The 18,788-nt window shown below is 46.2% G+C and overlaps 1 protein-coding gene across 1 annotated transcript in view; it reads right to left on the minus strand.

The window, feature by feature from the left end:
* Positions 1 to 1,195: 1,195 nt before the first annotated feature.
* Positions 1,196 to 18,788, minus strand: part of SLC34A3 (solute carrier family 34 member 3) — a 29,160-nt gene continuing 11,567 nt past the window's right edge. Inside the window, exons 5-13 of the mRNA XM_063431779.1 lie at positions 18,214 to 18,357; positions 17,398 to 17,509; positions 17,039 to 17,234; positions 14,147 to 14,230; positions 10,059 to 10,179; positions 9,362 to 9,529; positions 5,233 to 5,349; positions 2,418 to 2,542; positions 1,196 to 2,105 (exon numbers count right to left, since the gene is read on the minus strand). Coding sequence (XP_063287849.1) covers positions 1,596 to 2,105; positions 2,418 to 2,542; positions 5,233 to 5,349; positions 9,362 to 9,529; positions 10,059 to 10,179; positions 14,147 to 14,230; positions 17,039 to 17,234; positions 17,398 to 17,509; positions 18,214 to 18,357 — 1,577 coding nt within the window. The 3' untranslated portion in view covers positions 1,196 to 1,595. The remainder of the gene's footprint in view (positions 2,106 to 2,417; positions 2,543 to 5,232; positions 5,350 to 9,361; positions 9,530 to 10,058; positions 10,180 to 14,146; positions 14,231 to 17,038; positions 17,235 to 17,397; positions 17,510 to 18,213; positions 18,358 to 18,788) is intronic.

Below are 18,788 nucleotides of genomic sequence, written 5' to 3' on the forward strand. Positions count from 1 at the left end.
CCAGTGTGAGCTGCTGGGTTCCCTGAGTATGCTACAGACAGCAGTTACATTGTAATGTCCGTATCCCTTTAGTGTAAAAGATATTGGGGGTTTGGTTAAGTGCCCCCTCCAGTGTGAGCTGCTGTGTTCCCTGAGTATTCTACAGACAGCAGTTACATTGTAATGTCCGTATCCCTTTAGTGTAAAAGATATTGGGGGTTTGGTTAATTGCCCCCTCCAGTGTGAGCTGCTGTGTTCCCTGAGTATTCTACAGACAGCAGTTACATTGTAATGTCCGTATCCCTTTAGTGTAAAAGATATTGGGAGGGTTTGGTTAATTGCCCCCTCCAGTGTGAGCTGCTGTGTTCCCTGAGTATTCTACAGACAGCAGTTACATTGTAATGTCCGTATCCCTTTAGTGTAAAAGATATTGGGGGTTTGGTTAATTGCCCCCTCCAGTGTGAGCTGCTGCGTTCCCTGAGTATTCTACAGACAGCAGTTACATTGTAATGTCCGTATCCCTTTAGTGTAAAAGATATTGGGGGTTTTGTTAATTGCCCCCTCCAGTGTGAGCTGCTGGGTTCCCTGAGTATGCTACAGACAGCAGTTACATTGTAATGTCCGTATCCCTTTAGTGTAAAAGATATTGGGGGTTTGGTTAAGTGCCCCCTCCAGTGTGAGCTGCTGTGTTCCCTGAGTATTCTACAGACAGCAGTTACATTGTAATGTCCGTATCCCTTTAGTGTAAAAGATATTGGGGGTTTGGTTAATTGCCCCCTCCAGTGTGAGCTGCTGTGTTCCCTGAGTATTCTACAGACAGCAGTTACATTGTAATGTCCGTATCCCTTTAGTGTAAAAGATATTGGGGGTTTGGTTAATTGCCCCCTCCAGTGTGAGCTGCTGCGTTCCCTGAGTATTCTACAGACAGCAGTTACATTGTAATGTCCGTATCCCTTTAGTGTAAAAGATATTGGGAGGGTTTGGTTAATTGCCCCCTCCAGTGTGAGCTGCTGTGTCCCCTGAGTATTCTACAGACAGCAGTTACATTGTAATGTCCGTATCCCTATAGTGTAAAAGATATTGGGGGGTTTGGTTAATTGCCCCCCTCCAGTGTGAGCTGCTGTGTTCCCTGAGTATTCTACAGACAGCAGTTACATTGTAATGTCCGTATCCCTTTAGTGTAAAAGATATTGGGGGGTTTGGTTAATTGCCCCCTCCAGTGTGAGCTGCTGTGCTCCCTGAGTATTCTACAGACAGCAGTTGGTCTCTCTAAATGTTTGGATCAGTGGCAGTAGTCTGAACACGGATCCTCACTCACTGACAATAAACCCTAATATCATTCATAGTAAAGGGTTTATGCTGTTACAGTTCTGCTAATATTAATATATGCTACAACATAGTCAGTTAACATTCCCCTTTAAGAATTCACTCGGCAGATCACCCTACATTCCAATCACCATCTGTCACACTCAAACCCATCATCATATTTAAAATATATAGTCAGTACTATGAAAATATAAAAATGTTTTCTTTAACTTAAATAGCAGGGTTGGTTGGAAGAGGAATATGAGTCCAGTTGAATTCTGGGAAGTCCAATATGGCAGCTGACGCCACCCTCATAGCTCCTGAGATTGAACAAACTCGGGATTATCATAGCAGTGCTTTTCACTGGCCAGTGGGTCGACAGCACCAAGGATCTTTGGTTTGTCCTCTTCTTCTTGGTGTTCAGAGCATTTCTTACAGCAGCAGCCACAGGTTTTCTTGATTAGCCGGTCCCATGGAGCTAGAGAGTGCATCCATTTTGGCAGGAAATCCCAGTTCCTCAGGCCCCGTGGGAGCCATGATGGCCGCTTCTTCTGGAGAATATTTATAATGATGGCTACCAAGATGATGAGAAGGATCGGACCACCCACTGCAGCCAGCACTATCCAGCCGGCCATGGAGAGGCCAAAGACAGCCAGCGGTATGATGAGGAAACTGAGGAGAAGATACACTACGGCAAACCAGCGGTACTTGGCCGTGATATCTCCAAATATCATCGCCACTTTGATGGGAATACGAAGAAAAGGTACCACGAACCACAGTAGCAAACCCGTGAGATTGAAGAACAAATGGATGAAGGCAACCTGCGATGGGGGCAAACAGACACAATGAAGACCATATGTGACATCACAGAATTCAAGGTCATCGAAAAGATCATTTGTAAAGCAGGTCATCTCCCACAGCACTACATTAATATCTACACTTCGGCTGTTTGTGTTTCTACAATACCATAACCCCCACCATCATAAGACAGGCTGACTGGAATTGATGAGAATTGTAGCCTAAAACCCATAACAGAGGAGAGGTCGACTCTACGTATATTGTGGGGGTAACACATACGTCCCACCGGTTTGATATAAGGCAATGTAGGTAAATACGGCAAGAAGTCATGTTACCTGAACAGAGTTGCTGAGCGTTTCTGCAGGACTGGCAAGGGCAGCAAGGACGGCTGTAGTAGTTGTACCAATATTGGATCCAAGGAAGAGAGGGTAGGCTCTCTTCATGCTTATAACTCCAACACCTGCCGACCAGAAACACCAGGATGCAAATATAGGACTCGTGAGGTGTACATTTCAGTGTTAAAACAATAATCATTCTCACTTTGCAAAAAGTTTATTAAAGCAGAAAACGAAAGTGGATCCAATCTACATCAGTTTGGTTGCTCCAAATCCCAACCAAAAGTGTTAACTTGCACATTATGCTGCAGTTGAAACTCGATCATATATAAACTGTATCCACTGAAGTCATGTTGTCCTTTCGTGGTTCTAGTGATTCCAACATACTCTGAGGACTTGGCTTGTTAGGATACTCTGAGTGCTAGAATACTGATCTGCCTTTATATTAGTTTTGGAGACTTTGTATCTGCATTGCTGCCTCTGGCTTTCTGTTTCTCCGTCTGGAGATATTCTGTAAGACGGCCATTGTACACTTGATAATACTCTATTATACTCTCAGGGTTTTTTTAGTAATGTGAACATAGTTTGTTTCCAAGTTGGAAGTAGACCGACTTGGAGAATGGTGCTAGTTTTGGTACTTTGGCCTCAAATTTGCAATTCACTTTGAATTTAAATTCTCACATTAGTGAACCCTCCAGAAAGTAAACAAAAGCTGAACAAGACTATGATTAACCTTGCCAATGGTTTAATGTTCTGCAGAGAAATTACTGTCCTAGATTATCAACAGGTCACATGTCCACTAAACACCGAGAGGAGAAAACACTAACAGATTGCAGGAATTAGGCATTCATTACACATAGTGACAGCACTGGACTCAAAGATTCATCCGAGGTCCAATACGGTCATTAATAATCTCCATTCCTCTTTTTAAAGAAAATGTTCCTTTTAAATCATTACCAGAATATATGCTCACTGCAGCTCCGCACACCTCCTATAACCCACACTACCTGAGCAGCACACTCACTGCAGCTCCCCACACCTCCTATAACACACACTACCTGAGCAGCACACTCACCGAAGCTCCTCACACCTTCTATAACCCACACTACCTGAGCAGCACACTCACTGCAGCTCCCCACACCTCCTATAACACACACTACCTGAGCAGCACACTCACCGAAGCTCCTCACACCTTCTATAACCCACACTACCTGAGCAGCACACTCACTGCAGCTCCCCACACCTCCTATAACACACACTACCTGAGCAGCACACTCACTGCAGCTCCCCACACCTCCTATAACCCACACTACCTGAGCAGCACACTCACCGAAGCTCCTCACACCTTCTATAACCCACACTACCTGAGCAGCACACTCACTGCAGCTCCCCACACCGCCTATAACACACACTACCTGAGCAGCACACTCACCGAAGCTCCTCACACCTTCTATAACCCACACTACCTGAGCAGCACACTCACTGCAGCTCCCCACACCTCCTATAACACACACTACCTGAGCAGCACACTCACCGAAGCACCTCACACCTTCTATAACCCACACTACCTGAGCAGCACACTCACTGCAGCTCCCCACACCTCCTATAACACACACTACCTGAGCAGCACACTCACCGCAGTTCCCCACATCTCCTATAACACACACTACCTTAGCAGCACAATTTACTGCAGTTCCCCACACCTCCTATAACCCACACTACCTGAGCAGCACTCACTGCAGCTCCCCACAACTCCTATAACACACACTACCTGAGCAGCACACTCACTGCAGCTCCCCACACCTCCTATAACCCACACTACCTGAGCAGCACACTCACTGCAGCTCCCCACACCTCCTATAACACACACTACCTGAGCAGAACACTCACTGCAGCTCCCCACACCTCCTATAACCCACACTGAGCAGCACACTCACTGCAGCTCCCCACACCTCCTATAACACACACTACCTGAGCAGCACACTCACTGCAGCTCCCCACACCTCCTATAACACACACTACCTGAGCAGCACACTCACTGCAGCTCCCCTACGCCTCCTATAACACACACTACCTGAGCAGCACACTCACTGCAGCTCCCCACACCTCCTATAACACACACTACCTGAGCAGCACACTCACTGCAGCTCCCCACACCTCCTATAACCCACACTACCTGAGCAGCACACTCAATGCAGCTCCCCACACCTCCTAAAACCCACACTACCCGAGCAGCACCCTCACTGCCGCTCCATACACTTCTTTTACCCCACACTACTTTCACCGTAACCGCTATAATTAGTTCTTTGTCATTATAAAAAGGACGCGGTTTGCATGGCCTTCACCTACAGAACTCCATAAACATGGAATAGACTTAGTGTTTACTGTACCACCAGTCTAAAGTTCCAAAAATATATGTTCAGTAAGAAGCCTTTGCAATTGCTGTTAATGTTTAATTGTATTATATATGACGTTTGTTAAATGTGTAACTTTGCTTTGTAGGAGGAAGGGTAAGCCCTCAGTTATTATTCTTGGTGAAATACTTTGCAAATAAAATTAATAAAAAAATAAATAACAATAAGATTGGTCAAGGCATAAAATGAAGATTTACCCACTGTATTCCATGTCCCAGTTTAACCACTTAAGGACACATTACATGTGTGACATGTCATGATTCCCTTTTATTCCAGAAGTTTGGTCTTTAAGGGGTTAAAGGGTATTGTACATCGTTGAGGAAGACGAATTCTTATGATTTCCACTGTCCATATCTTTTGTTGTGATTCAGATCAAGGATCAGTGGTTAAAAACAACTTACCCATTAAGGGGACAATGGCCGCAGTGAACACAGAGCTGCTTTGGACTACGAAGGTCATCACGGCTCCTACCAGGATGGCTAAATAGCCACTCAGCCAACTGAATGGAAATGGAAAATCTGGAAAACACAGAGGAAAACGAGGGTTAGACAAGAAACGTCCTTTCCAAATATTCACATAATAACCATTTCTCTTAAACTTATATAACTGAATAAAACATAGAAAGTCCTTTACAACGTGAGTAAACCTTTTTCGTGATTTTCTGTTTTATTTACCAATAACAGATCATAAATCATTTGTCATGGCATTCTCAGGGCACACAATGCAAACGAGGAGACGAAATAGAAAACTTGGTTTATGGTGACTGACAGGTGCAGAGGGCGGAGCTTCTAACATTGACATTGACAGGTTGCCAACATGCAGGCCCTCAGTCTCAGGATTCACTGATGTGGATTTAAATATCAGATTCCCTTTTTCTGACCATTGTCACGGTCACAGAACGGCTAGATCCAGGCAGCAGATCCAGACCACGTTCCGTTATAAAGTTTGCCCCTTCTAGGCACCAAAGGTCGTTAAATCTGCCCTTTCCCCCAAGAAGTAGCTTCTTAGCAGTTATTTTCCCATGAATCTTTCTCCACATGGAACATTCTGATTTATTACGGATTCACAATCAATCTTCTCTATATCTCATAGATTACATTTTAAACAACTGTGTCTATATAATAAAGTTTCATAATCATGGATTGAGCGAGTACAGATAAGTTTATCGCTGCTAACCGAACAGGATTATTTCTTTAGATGTCACAGGGATAATTGCTCTTTAATTGCAGGAGTTAATATATATCTAGTGATACAATGTAGCCCTTACTCTTCCAGAGATATTAAAGATGGCCTCTGACTGGCTATATCACCCCTGACTATTAACTAAATATTGGGACGAGATTTAAGGAGAAATGAGGACAGGTTGTGTTCTAATCTTCAGGGCTTGAGCCTTACAGAAATATTGATGGCTCGTACACACAGAGGTGGGAGTATGTCATGGCATATCCCCACAGTTCTATGTTATACCCCCTCCTCTCTGTGTTACATCCCCTCCTCTCTATGTTATATCCCATCCTCTCTATGTTATATCCCCTCCTCTCTATGTTATATCCCACCTCTCTATGGTATATCCCCTCATCTCTATGTTATATCCCCTCCTCTCTATGTTATATCCCCTCCTCTCTCTATGTTATATCCCCTCCTCTCTATGTTATATCCCCTCCTCTCTATGTTATATCCCCTCCTCTCTATGTTATATCCCCTCCTCTCTATGTTATATCCCCTCCTCTCTATGTTATATCCCCTCCTCTCTATGTTATATCCCCTCCTCTCTATGTTATATCCCCTCCTCTCTATGTTATATCCCATCCTCTCTATGTTATATCCCCTCCTCTCTATGTTATATCCCCTCCTCTCTATGTTATATCCCATCCTCTCTCTGTTATATTCCCTCCTCTCTATGTTATATCCCCTCCTCTCTATGTTATATCCCCTCCTCTCTATGTTATATCCCTCCTCTCTATGTTATATCGCCTCCTCTCTATGTTATATCCCATCCTCTCTATGTTATATCCCATCCTCTCTATGTTATATCCCCTCCTCTCTATGTTATATCGCCTCCTCTCTATGTTATATCCCATCCTCTCTATGTTATATCCCATCCTCTCTCTGTAATATCCCCTCCTCTCTATGTTATATCCCTCCTCTCTATGTTATATCCCTCCTCTCTATGTTATATCCCTCCTCTCTATGTTATATCCCCTCCTCTCTATGTTATATCCCCTCCTCTCTATGTTATATCCCTCCTCTCTATGTTATATCCCCTCCTCTCTGTGTTATATCCCCTCCTCTCTGTGTTATATCCCTCCTCTCTGTTATATCCCCTCCTCTCTATGTTATATCCCTCCTCTCTATGTTATATCCCTCCTCTCTATGTTATATCCCCTCCTCTCTATGTTATATCCCCTCCTCTCTATGTTATATCCCCTCCTCTCTGTGTTATATCCCCTCCTCTCTATGTTATATCCCACCTCTCTATGTTATATCCCCTCCTCTCTATGTTATAGCCCCTCCTCTCTGTGTTATATCCCCTCCTCTCTATGTTATATCCCCTCCTCTCTGTGTTATATCCCCTCCTCTCTGTGTTATATCCCCTCCTCTCTATGTTATATCCCTCCTCTCTATGTTATATCCCCTCCTCTCTATGTTATATCCCTCCTCTCTGTGTTATATCCCCTCCTCTCTATGTTATATCCCTCCTCTCTATGTTATATCCCTCCTCTCTATGTTATATCCCCTCCTCTCTATGTTATATCCCCTCCTCTCTATGTTATATCCCCTCCTCTCTGTGTTATATCCCACCTCTCTATGTTATATCCCCTCCTCTCTATGTTATATCCCCTCCTCTCTATGTTATATCCCCTCCTCTCTATGTTATATCCCCTCCTCTCTGTGTTATATCCCCTCCTCTCTGTGTTATATCCCCTCCTCTCTATGTTATATCCCTCCTCTCTATGTTATATCCCCTCCTCTCTATGTTATATCCCCTCCTCTCTATGTTATATCCCTCCTCTCTATGTTATATCCCCTCCTCTCTATGTTATATCCCTCCTCTCTATGTTATATCCCTCCTCTCTATGTTATATCCCTCCTCTCTATGTTATATCCCCTCCTCTCTGTGTTATATCCCCTCCTCTCTATGTTATATCCCCTCCTCTCTATGTTATATCCCTCCTCTCTATGTTATATCCCCTCCTCTCTATGTTATATCCCCTCCTCTCTGTGTTATATCCCCTCCTCTCTATGTTATATCCCCTCCTCTCTGTGTTATATCCCCTCCTCTCTATGTTATATTCATCCTCTCTATGTTATATCCCTCCTCTCTGTTATATCCCCTCCTCTCTGTGTTATATCCCCTCCTCTCTATGTTATATCCCTCCTCTCTATGTTATATCCCCTCCGCTCTATGTTATATCCCTCCTCTCTATGTTATATCCCCTCCTCTCTATGTTATATCCCCTCCTCTCTATGTTATATCCCCTCCTCTCTGTGTTATATCCCCTCCTCTCTATGTTATATCCCTCCTCTCTATGTTATATCCCTCCTCTCTATGTTATATCCCCTCCTCTCTATGGTATATCCCCTCCTCTCTATGGTATATCCCCTCCTCTCTATGTTATATCCCTCCTCTCTATGTTATATCCCCTCCGCTCTATGTTATATCCCTCCTCTCTATGTTATATCCCCTCCTCTCTGTGTTATATCCCCTCCTCTCTATGTTATATCCCTCCTCTCTATGTTATATCCCCTCCTCTCTATGTTATATTCATCCTCTCTATGTTATATCCCCTCCTCTCTGTGTTATATCCCCTCCTCTCTATGTTATATCCCTCCTCTCTATGTTATATCCCCTCCGCTCTATGTTATATCCCTCCTCTCTATGTTATATCCCCTCCTCTCTATGTTATATCCCCTCCTCTCTGTGTAATATCCCCTCCTCTCTATGTTATATCCCCTCCTCTCTGTGTAATATCCCCTCCTCTCTATGTTATATCCCCTCCGCTCTATGTTATATCCCTCCTCTCTATGTTATATCGCCTCCTCTCTATGTTATATCCCTCCTCTCTATGTTATATCCCCTCCGCTCTGTTATATCCCTCCTCTCTATGTTATATCCCCTCCGCTCTATGTTATATCCCTCCTCTCTATGTTATATCCCTCCTCTCCTGGACATGTCCTCTCCTCTTTACCCATTAAAAGCTGCTGATGTTCTCTGTTATCTCAATGAAAGCTGGAACCAAGCACATGCTGCAGAGCTATTTATTCAACGTGATCCCTCCACGCTACCTAACTAATAGAGGGGTGTGCAGAAAAGTTTTTTTTATCAACTCTCCATTCAGCTGTCCTCTTGGGGGTACCACAGAGTTCCTGAAAGTAGTAAGAATCCTCTCCATGGTGTAAAATTAGAAATATCATCCTCTTGCTTTCTCCATCAACTTAGAGGAACAGGGCTGAAGAGTCCTACAGTTGGGTCTTCAGCCATAAAGCCTCCCCTTATAACCCATCATAAGCAGTAGTCTATTTCCATACCAGCATTGATGATTTTCTTAATCACAGTAGCGATCTGCCCTTTAAGGACTGAATTGAGTAGTTTGACAATGAGGATGAGACATGTACAGAGGACAAGCAGGGAGGCTATGAGAAGGATGAAACCAACTTCCAGGTCGGACAAGGAGACATTCGCAAATATGTGCGTACCTGTTTGGAGATAAGTCAAGTTAGTCTTCTAGTACATGGCAGAGTTTAATTATTCTAGCCCCCCCCCAGCGCTGACACTGCTGAAAATAAAACTACAGATTGTGTCCTAAATCTACACAAACACTAATGTATTATAAATGACTATTGTGTGTTTCACCCTTTTAAATTATAGCTGCTTCCACACTTCTTGTGCTCCCCTCAAAATCCTTACAAAAACAATAAAACCATAAATAGTGATGAAATGGAGCGCTAATCTGACATTGGTGCTGACATTCGCTCAATTGATAATAACATAGCTTAGTTTGTCATCTGAACTCAGATTGTCTTCTTCTGGTAGATGACCTTAAAATAAACTCAGAGCAAAGTCCCCGGCATTTATCTAGAAAACTTGTGGGACACCAATACAACAAACCATGTGTCCGTGTGTCCTGAGTGGTCAGCAGTCAGACAGTACCCTAACGTGGACAATTTCTTCTTAAGGCTAACTCCTTCTAATGAACACCTGAAGCGTCCCAGGGGAGATACTCACATTGCTTGATGTTCTCAGTCAAGGTTACATTCTTTTCAATGACTGTCCCGTTTTCTGTGTCAAAGCACTGGAAGATGCCATCACATTCTGTCACATTTGTAATGGAGACATTCTGGAGGACCTGGAGATATCCACAGGCATTCATTATTCCAACCGTACCTGCTCCATTCAACCCTTATCCACTCCATTCAACATGTACCCACTTTATTCAACCTGTACCCCCTCCATTTAACCCGTACCCACTTTATTCAACCTGTACCCCCTCCATTTAACCCGTACCTACTTTATTCAAACTGTACTCCCTCCATTCAACCCGTACCTACTTTATTCAACCTGTACCCCCTCCATTTAACCCGTACCCACTTTATTCAACCTGTACCCCCTCCATTTAACCCGTACCCACTTTATTCAACCTGTACCCCCTCCATTCAACATGTACCCACTTTATTCAACCTGTACCCCCTCCATTTAACCCGTACCCACTTTATTCAACCTGTACCCACTCCATTTAACCCGTACCCACTTTATTCAACCTGTACCCCCTCCATTCAACATGTACCCACTTTATTCAACCTGTACCCCCTCCATTTAACCCGTACACACTTTATTCAACCTGTACCCCATCCATTCAACCCGTACCCACTTTATTCAACCTGTACCCCCTCCATTCAACCCGTACCCACTTTATTCAACCTGTACCCCATCCATTTAACCCGCACCCTCTCCATTCAAACTGTACCCAGGGGCGGAATGACCACTCGGGCAGATCGGTCCTGGACCGAGGGCCTCAGTCAGTCAGGGGCCCAGCAGCACAGCCATGCTCTGGCTGGAGAGATCTATTACAGTGATATGTAGCAGGACCTCCTCGCCCCTCCCTCACCCGTTTCCCCTCCCGCAGGGAGACCTGGCAGCTCCTGTTCTTGCTGCCAGGTCTCCTCCTCCTGTGCGGAGCTGTGTGTGAGCAGGAAGAGGCGGGCTGGGAAGTGACATCACTTCCTGCCCTCTCCTGAAGAGAAGGAGCTGCAGCAGCATGGCAGACAGCTCATGTAGGTTCCTTATAGATTTTTAGTTTTAATACTCACCTCAGCACACCCTGTCTCCCTGTACCCACCTCATCTCCCCCCTTTACCCACCTCAGCCCCCCTGTCTCCCTGTACCCACCACATCTCCCCCTTTACCCACCTCAGCCCCCCTGTACCCACCTCAGACCCCCTGTACTCACCTCAGACCCCCTGTACTCGCCTCAGACCCCCTGTACCCACCTCAGACCCCCTGTACCCACCTCAGCCCCCCTGTACCCACCTCAGGCCCCCTGTACCCACCTCAGCCCCCCTGTACCCACCTCAGACCCCCTGTATCCACCTCAGACCCCCTGTATCCACCTCAGACCCCCTGTACCCACCTCAGCCCCCATGTACCCACCTCAGACCCCCTGTATCCACCTCAGCCCCCCTGTACCCACCTCAGCCCCCCTGTATCCACCTCAGCCCCCCTGTACCCACCTCAGCCCCCTGTATCCACCTCAGACCCCCTGTACGCACCTCAGCCCCCCTGTACCCACCTCAGACCCCCTGTATCCCACCTCAGACCCCCTGTACCCACCTCAGCCCCCCTGTATCCACCTCAGACCCCCTTTACCCACCTCAGCCCCCCTGTATCCACCTCAGACCCCCTGTACCCACCTCAGACCCCCTATACCCACCTCAGCACCCCCTGTCTCCCTGTACCCACCACATCTCCCCCCTTTACCCACCTCAGGCCCCCTGTATCCACCTCAGCCCCCCTGTATCCACCTCAGACCCCCTTTACCCACCTCAGCCCCCCTGTACCCACCTCAGCACCCCCTGTCTCCCTGTACCCACCACATCTCCCCCCTTTACCCACCTCAGACCCCCTGTACCCACCTCAGACCCCCTGTACCCACCTCAGACCCCCTTTACCCACCTCAGACCCCCTTTACCCACCTCAGACCCCCTGTATCCACCTCAGACCCCCTGTATCCACCTCAGACCCCCTGTACCCACCTCAGACCCCCTGTATCCACCTCAGACCCCCTTTACCCATCTCAGCCCCCCATTATCCACCTCAGCTCCCCTGTACCCACCTCAGACCCCCCTGTACCCACCTCAGACCCCCTGTACCCACCTCAGACCCCCTGTACCCACCTCAGACCCCCTGTATCCACCTCAGCCCCCCTGTATCCACCTCAGCCCCCCTGTACCCACCACATCTCCCCCCTTTACCCACCTCAGCCCCCCTGTATCCACTTCAGACCCCCTGTACCCACCTCAGCACTCCCTGTCTCCCTGTACCCACCACATCTCCCCCCTTTACCCACCTCAGACCCCCTATATCCACCTCAGACCCCCTGTACCCACCTCAGCCCCCCTGTATCCACCTCAGACCCCCTATATCCACCTCAGACTCCCGTACCCACCTCAGCCCCCTTGTACCCACCTCAGACCCCCTGTACCCCCCTCAGCCCCCCATTATCCACCTCAGCCCCCCATTATCCACCTCAGCACCCCCTGCTCCCACCTCAGCACCCCTTTCTCCATCTCAGCACCCCTTTATCCATCTCAGCCCCCATTATCCACCTCAGCACCCCCCTGTTCCCACCTCAGCACCCCTCTCTACCCACCTCAGCCCCCTCTCTACCCACCTCAACCCCTCTTTGTACCCACCTTAGCTCCTCCTCCACACACCACATCTCCCCTTGCACCCACCGCAGTTCCCCTGAACTCACCTCAGCCACCATTCCTCCCTACACTCACCCCAGGATCTACCTATCCTATGCACCCACCACAGCCCCTATGCCTTCCAGTACCCACCACAGCCCCTATGTCCCTCCCTGCACCCACCACAGCCCCTTGTCTACCCACATCCACCACCCACCATAGTCCCTATCCCTTTCAGTACCCACCACAGCCCTTATGTCCCTCCTGCTCTCACCACAGCTCCTATGTTCCCTTTCTGCGCTTACCACAACCTCTGTCCAGCCCCGCACCCACCTCCGTCCCCGTGCCTCCCCGCGCCCACCAGAGCCCCCATGCCTTCCTGCACCTACTTCAGCATCTACCCCCTACGCACACACTACAGACACTATACTACCTATACACAGTAGAGCCCCTGTTATCCAAACACGCACACACCACCAGATGCTTACTACAGATTCTATCCCACACACATTGCAACAAAACCAGCCCTGTCCACTCACATACTGCACTGCATATAGCCCCATTAACACACGCAAACACCCACAAGGAGCCTCGCTGTATAGACACAATCCCACATGCAGCCTTCCTACAGATACACATCACAAACAGCATACCCACCATTGCAATACTGCACACAGCTTCCATACACACAATTATTACAATCACTTATATAGCGCCAACATATTCTGCAGCGCTGTACAATAGGTAAAACAAGAGTAACGATTAATTCACAACACTTTGACATACAGGCACACAACATCACTAGCAGCATCCCCACACACGCAACCCCACAAGTAGACTCCGAACACATGTGGCTATTTGTATGGTTGCACATGTGGGGACGCTGCTTGTGATGTCCTCAGCAAAATCAGTGAAAAGTCGTCAATAAATTTGCTTTATTTCTTTATTTTAATTGCTGGGGAGGCACGTCAGCAAGGGTTACTCCATCTAAATACAGTGTTTATTAAAACACTGTTTCTGGTTGGACTAACCACTTAAAAGTAAATGTAGCCATTTTTGGAGGCTCCACAGGTGTGGGAGTCAGGGCTGTGTGGCTCTCACACAGCCATTCTGTGTGCTGGCCAGCCTACACATAATACATGTGTGAAAGCAGCAGAAAGAAGGGGGAGAAGAGTAGTAGGGGACCAAGAAACCTTGTACCAGGACCAGGAGGGGGGGCCCTTGATCACGCACTGCCTGAGGGCCCTGTGAGATGTCAGTCCGCCCCTGACTGTACCCCCTCCATTCAACATGTACCCACTTTATTCAACCTGTAACCTCGTTATGCATCCTATAACCTCTAATCAGGAGCATAGAATAGACAAATAATTGATTTTCTAGTCTAATGAAACCCAGGGTTTGGATACTTACTACAGTTTTATTGGTGACACACCACCGTTTAATCAGACTGTCTGGGACTTCAATGGCGCTGTCAGCTACCAGCTTGCTGTCCAGCTACGGGACAAGAACGAGAGCCAAGGTTAGAACATTCAGTATACAGTGAGACACAGCAACGTGGAATGGGAGTGTGATAAACAGAAAGCTCACTCCAGCCACTCAGCCAGACGTGAGCCAAGGTTAAAACATTCAGTATACAGTGAGACACAGCAACGTGGAATGGGAGTGTGATGAACAGAAAGCTCACTCCAGCCACTCAGCCAGACGTGAGCCAAGGTTAGAACATTCAGTATACAGTGAGACACAGCAACGTGGAATGGGAGTGTGATAAACAGAAAGCTCAGTCCAGCCACTCAGCCAGACGTGAGCCAAGGTTAGAACATTCAGCATATCAGTGAGACACAGCAACGTGGAATGGGAGTGTGATAAACAGAAAGCTCACTCCAGCCACTCAGCCAGACGTGAGCCAAGGTTAGAACATTCAGCATATCAGTGAGACACAGCAACGTGGAATGGGAGTGTGATAAACAGAAAGCTCACTCCAGCCACTCAGCCAGACGTGAGCCAAGGTTTGAACATTCAGTATACAGTGAGACACAGCAACATGGAATGGGAGTGTGATAAACAGAAAGCTCAGTCCAGCCACTCAGCCAGACGTGAGCCAAGGTTAGAACATTCAGTATACAGTGAGACACAGCAACGTGGAATGGGAGTGTGATAAACAGAAAGCTCAGTCCAGCCACTCAGCCAGACGTGAGCCAAGGTTAGAACATTCAGTATACAGTGAGACACAGCAACGTGGAATGGGAGTGTGATGAACAGAAAGCTCACTCCAGCCACTCAGCCAGACGTGAGCCAAGGTTAGAACATTCAGTATATCAGTGAGACACAGCAACGTGGAATGGGAGTGTGATAAACAGAAAGCTCAGTCCAGCCACTCAGCCAGACGTGAGCCAAGGTTAGAACATTCAGTATACAGTGAGACACAGCAACGTGGAATGGGAGTGTGATAAACAGAAAGCTCACTCCAGCCACTCAGCCAGACATGAGCCAAGGTTAGAACATTCAGTATACAGTGAGACACAGCAACGTGGAATGGGAGTGTGATAAACGGAAAGCTCACTCCAGCCACTCAGCCAGACGTGAGCCAAGGTTAGAACATTCAGTATATCAGTGAGACACAGCAACGTGGAATGGGAGTGTGATAAACGGAAAGCTCACTCCAGCCACTCAGCCAGACGTGAGCCAAGGTTAGAACATTCAGTATACAGTGAGACACAGCAACGTGGAATGGGAGTGTGATAAACAGAAAGCTCAGTCCAGCCACTCAGCCAGACGTGAGCCAAGGTTAGAACATTCAGTATACAGTGAGACACAGCAACGTGGAATGGGAGTGTGATAAACAGAAAGCTCACTCCAGCCACTCAGCCAGACGTGAGCCAAGGTTAGAACATTCAGTATATCAGTGAGACACAGCAACGTGGAATGGGAGTGTGATAAACGGAAAGCTCACTCCAGCCACTCAGCCAGACGTGAGCCAAGGTTAGAACATTCAGTATACAGTGAGACACAGCAACGTGGAATGGGAGTGTGATAAACAGAAAGCTCAGTCCAGCCACTCAGCCAGACGTGAGCCAAGGTTAGAACATTCAGTATACAGTGAGACACAGCAACGTGGAATGGGAGTGTGATAAACAGAAAGCTCAGTCCAGCCACTCAGCCAGACGTGAGCCAAGGTTAGAACATTCAGTATACAGTGAGACACAGCAACGTGGAATGGGAGTGTGATAAACAGAAAGCTCACTCCAGCCACTCAGCCAGACGTGAGCCAAGATTAGAACATTCAGTATACAGTGAGACACAGCAACATGGAATGGGAGTGTGATAAACAGAAAGCTCACTCCAGCCACTCAGCCAGACATGAGCGGTTAACAACCAACACACAGAATTCACCCCAAACTGGGAACGTAGGAAAATAGCTGAATTGTATATTTTTATCAATAAGTCTTTCACTTTCTTCTGTTTGATTTCCATCAATCTAACACTACGGCTGCACATTAATCTATATCTTCAGGAGTTTATGGGATTTGTAGTCCGGCTGTCACCTTTTTATTGAACATTGTACAGGCCATAATTAGCTTAATTAAAATAAAACCTTTAATTGAGCCATTGTTCCATTAGCCTGTGCTGCATACTTGTTGCTACTTTTTGTATAGAAGAAAGCTGGACTTTCTGAAGTCCCTTCGATGCCAATAATGTTCTGCTGTGTAGCGGTTCATGTGGTTTACTTGGCACTACCAAAAAAAACAGTGGAATCCCTAGGATTGATAGAATCACTTCCTGGTTTGATGAGAGCTCATTAAAGTATTTCGCAATCCTGATGATTTGCAGGAAATGCAGGCATCGACGGCAAGTTATTTCAAATTTCCTTTAGTGTTTTGCATACTTTTATTTAGTTTTGATTTATTGTAGAGTTGTTTAGTTTCTTTGAGGTTGAAGACTAGATTATGTTGGACCAACATGCTCTGGGGCCGTCTCCAGGTAGATCAGCATGTGTTATCGTCCTATTTTGAGACTATACCAGTATAAAGATATAACACTATAAAGTAATAGCTTAATGGGACCTTATCGTCACTAGAACCATTACAGTTTTATGTAGGGGTTCTGGTCTCTATAGCATGTCCCAGCAGCCTTTTTGATTTTCAGAGAAAAGGCTGTGTTTACATTAATGCCTAGTAACACCTTTAGATAAAGTAACCCAGATGGCCATTGCAGGTGCTTTCTAGCCCTAGTTTTTAATGAGAATGGAAGAGGATAATAGGAATCACAATAAACAGACACAGGACGAGGCGCCTCCTCACTTACCTGGATAATGAGATACGTAAATGGGCGTGTGATGACTTTCAGAATGTCGGGTGCATCTCCACCAGCGTAGATGTTGAAACTGTTAATGATGGCTTTGGAAACATGATACAGGTATCCAGTGCCGATCTCGATGGGCAATAAAACTAGGACACACATCCAGTTGAACATACCGTGTACAGCAGAGCCACCAAATGCCCTGTGACAGTGAAATCCAAACGGTTACATATATAGCTGTACCTTGAAATGAGACTTTAGCAATATTTATCTATATAACATTACTAGAAACTGGTCAATAAACCTTTGAGAGGCACGCTGGCATACTACAACCGGTGCTTTAGTAGAGGTCAGATAGAATGTACCTTCGAAACTCATTACGATTTCCAGATTGTGCCAACGACACCAAGGTACTGGTGACTGACGTCCCAACGTTTACACCCATTATGATCGGGATCGAAGACTTCACGTCCAATACTAGGACAGAGCATGGAGTTAGTGCTGATCCCTACGTGTAAGAGGTTCCACATTTACTAAACACATTTTAAGACACTTCTTTAATCTACTTCTTACCATTTGTAGTAAGGTTGGGCAGGGCCAGGGCATGGTGAAAAAAATAGAGGAAGACCTGGTCTTGTCCAAGTTGAAAAAGTGGCAACTGACCTTTAGTTTTGTGACCAGAAATGATGGATTTAGCATTACAGAGGATATTTCCTATGAGACATTATAAGTTTAAGTTTTGTTCCTCTAAATCACTGAGGGCTAACCTTGACACCATAAATGTAAGACTCTAAAAGCTATCTGAGCATCATGGGAAATGTAGTCCAGAAACAATTTATGGTGTCAAGGTTAGCCATCACTGCTCTAGACCCTGTGTCTGATTCCCGTACACAGTTTGACCACTAGAGTGCTGTATATTGGGTAGTGGGTGCTAGGGATTGTAATGGTGGTACATGGACTCCCATTAGCCTAGAACAGGAGTGGGCAAACTGTAGATCCCTAAATGTTGAAGTAAAATAACTGCCATGATGCTTTGGCATTCCAAAGGCTCGCAATGCATCATGGCAGCTGAAGTTCTACAACAGCTGGATATCTTCCTTTTACCCAGCTCTGGACTAACCCTGAACTATGCAATCAGGCACAGAGGAAAGTCTGTTTCTCTAAGATGGAACCCCACTTACTGCCAGAGGACACCATGCTGACTATAATGGAAGAGGAGGTACTGGAGCTCTGTACGAGGACGGTAACTAAAACTCCTATCACCAGGCCAGCGATGGGGTTCGAAAGAACATCATTATCACTGAAGATATCATTTGTCAGTTTACCTGCAGAGGAAAGGAGAACGAGAGATAGAAAGAAAAGAAAAAGCACAAATAAGACACTAACAGACATTCCCGAATTATAGACCGTATTTACTAAGACTTTTCAACATACATAAGGAACTGCACTCAATCCCATCATTCTGAGCCAGGGTGCTTGACAAAGACCGCAAGGTCAAAACGTTGCTGTGGGTTCTTATAAATTTGCCTTTTCTGAACCTTGGAGTTTCTGAACCATCTTTATATTGTATAGTATTTACTAAGACGTGATACATTATGATACAAGATTGTCAGCTCACGCGAGGAAAACCCCACTCACCTTAACTTCCATCAATATCAATGATATTAATGACTTGGCCATTGTGTGGAAGCATTGTACAGGCCCACTGCATATGAAGGTGCTATAATAATTATTTTCAAATGGATTAAATGATCCA

The sequence above is a fragment of the Pelobates fuscus genome, chromosome 9 (assembly GCF_036172605.1).
Source record: "Pelobates fuscus isolate aPelFus1 chromosome 9, aPelFus1.pri, whole genome shotgun sequence".
In the NCBI taxonomy this organism is placed as follows: Eukaryota; Metazoa; Chordata; class Amphibia; order Anura; family Pelobatidae; genus Pelobates; species Pelobates fuscus.